The 4,272-nt window shown below is 44.3% G+C and overlaps 1 protein-coding gene across 1 annotated transcript in view; it reads left to right on the forward strand.

Moving 5' to 3' along the window:
* The first annotated feature begins 374 nt into the window (after positions 1–374).
* RARS (arginyl-tRNA synthetase) overlaps positions 375–4,272 on the forward strand; it is a 28,247-nt gene continuing 24,349 nt past the window's right edge. The window contains exon 1 of the mRNA XM_015407307.1: positions 375–436. Coding sequence (XP_015262793.1) covers positions 392–436 — 45 coding nt within the window. The 5' untranslated portion in view covers positions 375–391. The remainder of the gene's footprint in view (positions 437–4,272) is intronic.

Raw genomic sequence — 4,272 nt, forward strand, 5'->3', positions numbered from 1 at the left:
GCAGAAGTGAGGGAGACACTATTGAAGCCTCCCCTGTTTGGGCGGTGAGTTGTTCCAGAGGAGGAAGCGCCGAACTGATCACGTTTCTTTTGCACCATTAATAAAATAACCGAAACGAAGCGAGATCTGTCTTTTCGTCTGTGTTGGATGTTCTTCCACCAAACACTCCCAGAGTCTAACTTTGCTTGGCCGCCGAGTACTTGCCGCCCCGGGACTTGGTTAGAGGAAGCCATGTGAGCGCCACCCATTAGGGGGAGCTAAAGGGTCTCCACGTGGAGTTGCTCTTTCGCGGCGATCTGCCATAGAGATTCTTCCCACCCCCTTCAGCGGCGCTTGTTGGCGGCCCTTTTGGATGTACTTCCGCTTCCGCCTTGCTTCCTGACCCGTGAGAATGGAGGTGCAGGTGGCTCAGTGCGCGGAGCGACTCTGCCGGCAGGTCAGAAACGGGATTTTGTGTCTGGGAGGCTCGGGGAGTCTTGAGTGTAGCGGGGGAGCGACCCAGATGTCGCGCAAGTTGGACAGAAACGGTTTCCTGTCCTGCGAGGCCCATTGCGTTTTTTTCTTGCAGAAGACGTTGGCCCATCTTGTCCAGAACTATTCTGCAATTTGTAGCTCTTTGAATTCTTGATCTGGTATATAGATGATAATATAATTATATCATCGGATTTAGAATGTAGTGTGTTTTCTGGCCTTCAGATTTAAAATGGAACCGCACTACATATTTTATGCAATGGTAGAATAACATTAAGAAGCTGAGAATTGACAGAATTATCAAAATGTATGTGTTGTTTGTACCATTCTAGTCAGTAATATATTTGATTTTTTTTTTCTATTTAAGCACAGGGTAATGTAGCGTTGTTTGTAGCATTCTAGTCACTAATATATTTGAATGTTTTTCTATTTAAGCACAGGGTAATGTATGTGTACATTTTAGTGGTTATATTTATGCTTAACTTGATCCAGCAGGTTAGAACTACTCTTGGTAGGGTGGAGTAAAAGGTCAGGTGTGAGGCATTTTCTTTTGCTGCTGATTCATACTCATGTTTATCTTCGGTCCTTTTTTTCTCTATCCTGCTATAGTGGTATGATGCTTTTAGTTTGCTGCTCTCTGGCCAAGAACAGTCAGCACAGCATGTTAAAATATAACACTTTGAGAGTGTTTTCAAGACTTTTTCATTCTATGTGCTGGAACAGTTGGAGTTAGCAATGCCTTTTGTCAGATTCCTGCAGCGATCATTTCCCAACAACTTTCTTGCAAAGAAGTTTATTGAGACATTGAAATATGCAGATTATCTTTACACATCTCATGTTAGAACTGCCAATAAACGCGTGAAGCAAGCAGCTATACGCAATTCAAGGGGGTCCCCTGATGGCCAGGAGCCAATCAAAGAATAGGTAAAAGCCCACCAAGCTAATGGAATATTTTCCCTAGAGAAAGCTGGTGCTAGACATCAAGGCCAAACACTCATGTTACAGAGATAAGGAAACACTAGAGACACAGTGCAAAAAAACTTAAAATGCCAGAGGCCCCCCTTCACTCCATGGCAGCTAGAGGCCTAGCTGACACCTTTTATGTTTAGTACAAAGTTAAAGGACTAGCTAAACAGATGAAACAATAAAATGCTAAACACATTGGAATACAATCTTAAGTATTTAATCAGATGCCAATTGAAACATTTTTTTTAATCTATGCCCATAAAGGTTTTGATTGACTGACTGATTTAATCAAGTGCATTAGCACAGATTGAAGCAGCCCAAGTGATCCATTCAGGCTTTGAAAAGAATAGATCATTTGACTGTCTTTGGTGTGGGGGAGGGGGGAGGATTTTGTGTGCGTTTTATTTTAAAGGACTAGTTGGATAGTTTAACATTTCGTGGTTTAACATTTAATGAGGGAGTGATCCTTTTCCAGTACAAGCTAAGGCCACTCACTGTAATATGTATATTTGCTAATAACGTACATTTATTTATTTTATGGAGCTGCGGTGGCTCAAGTGGTTGAGACGCTGAACTGCAGACTGTGGAAGGTCGGTAGTTCAGCAGTTCGAGACCCGAGTGTGCTGCATGACGGAGTGAGCTCCCGTCTCTAGTTCCAGCTCCTGCCAACCTAGCAGTTCGAAAGCAAGAAATTGCAAGTAGATAAATAGGTACCACTTCGGTGGGAAGGTAACAGCGTGCCATGCGCCTTGGTGTTTAGTCATGCCGGCCACATGACCACGGAAATGTCTTCGGACAGCGCTGGCTCTTCGGCTTTGAAACGGAGATGAGCACCGCAACCCTAGAGTCTGATTCGACTGGCTTTCGAGCAAGGGAATCTTTACCTTTACCTTATTTATGTTATATTTATTTATTTAGATTTTTCAACTGCCCTCCTCCAGCAAGCTGGCTCACAAGTCTCTAAAGGCATCAGTGACTGTATTTACACAAACAGTTTTCCATACAACCTGGGGAAAGAGCAACTTCTGGTGTTTGTCCTCTAATGCCTCTTTTTTCAAGCAAAATTCATCTTTAATTTAAAGAAGAAAATTTGCCCTGCTATTAATATGGACTGAATGTCTCACCAAATAGGACCAGCTCTATAATGATGTGATGCCATGTTCTGAGGTGGTGGTGTTGGGAGATGGCAGCCTCAACCACTATTGCTGTCTCTTTGCCACACCCTGGAGCCTAAACAGCTAATGCTCCTCCCTCCTTGTCCCCAAATATCGTTAAATACAGTGTTTAAATAAGCTACACATACCCAGTAAGGCTTTCCATACTCGCAGGAGAATTTCAGGAAGGCTTAGGGAGTTGGCACTTCATTGGGCATGTCTGCCTTGCTGCATTCTGTTTAAAGATGCCTGGGAGGAGGCTGGGGGGGTATAAGAGGTGGGAAAGACATCCTGAACCTCGTAACTGCACACCAAAGCTGTTCATTATTATACTTCTATCTCCTGTTTCTTGTTATCCAGAAACAAGATAGGAACTGGAGAGGTGAAAATTGAGAGCGTAGAGAATCTTGATTGTATTCCTGTAGAATTTCAAGAAGCTGCAAGTCAAACCCTGTAGGGGTCCTTGCATAAAGAAAAGACACTTCTGCTTTTCAGGGGGAGGGTATCCACTATTTCCGTGGATTTCCTTCTCAAGCTGCGACCTCCTCTGGTTTGGAGGTATAGAATCATGCAGTAGGACATGGGGAGACATTCCGCAAACCATTCTATGAGCTTTATCTGTAGTTTGGTGGACCCAATCCAAAATGTTGACTTTGAAGAAATCCGCTTTCCTCTATTTCATTTTTTTATTATACTCCTGTGGGTATAAATGTCATGGTAGAGCCAGGCAGACAGGGAGAGTCACAATAGCAGTCCAAAGGTCAGCCGGGCGAGCAGTCAGTATAACAGTAAAACCAGTCCAAAAACACAAGACACAACCGTAGTCAAACGTTACCAGAGGTCATAGTCCAGAGATCCAAGCCGAGAGCATTGTCAGGTTCCAAAAGCTAGGGGTCAGTAGCCAGAGCAGAAGTCCGAAACACAAACCAAATTCCAAAAGCCACAGAGGCAGACAGGAGCCGAGGTGCAGAGATTCTGGTTCTACGAACTAGTTTGCCAGCACAAGTTGCTCATGGCCAGAGGCCCTCCTAAATAGTGCTCTGGCTCATTAACCCATTAGCACCTTGTGCGAAGTCCTGGCTTCTGTTAAAACTCAGGGCTCAAGGATCTCCGCCCTCTTGAGCGTGCTTCTCTTCTTCTGCTAGCCAGATCTTGACGTCTCCTATCCCTAAGCCAGCTTACAGGTGGGGGAGATGCCGGTGGTGAGCTGCTTACAGCTTGATCAGTCCCAGGTGTAAACCATCCCGTAGTTGGTTCTGCTTGCTGTGTATCCTCCTCTGCACTTACAGTAGGTGCAGAGTCTGGTGCTTCTTCAGCCCTTAAAGGCACTGAAACCTCTCCTCTGAGGCAGTCAGAAGCTGGCTCTGGGGCTGAGTCAAGGGCAGGCATGACAATAAACAGGAGACTGGCAAGTACTAGAAGCCGCAGGCTTTAAAAGAAATGCAGGAAGTTGACCGAGGAAGAGGAAAGATTGGCTTCATTGCCTTCCACAGCTTAGTTTCCTTGAAATATCTTGTTCATAACTGGGCAATATTTATTCCCCTAAAAAGAAGTACTGAAATGTTTATGCTGCTTCATTTAGATTATATAAAGACTGGATTTGAGGGAAAGGAAAGCACACACGATAATATACAATAATGTTCAGGCTGTTTTGCCTTCAGTCGTTTCTTGGCTTTCCCTA

The sequence above is a fragment of the Gekko japonicus genome, unplaced genomic scaffold, assembly GCF_001447785.1.
Source record: "Gekko japonicus isolate JY-2015 unplaced genomic scaffold, Gekko_japonicus_V1.1 scaffold189, whole genome shotgun sequence".
Lineage (NCBI taxonomy): Eukaryota > Metazoa > Chordata > Lepidosauria > Squamata > Gekkonidae > Gekko > Gekko japonicus.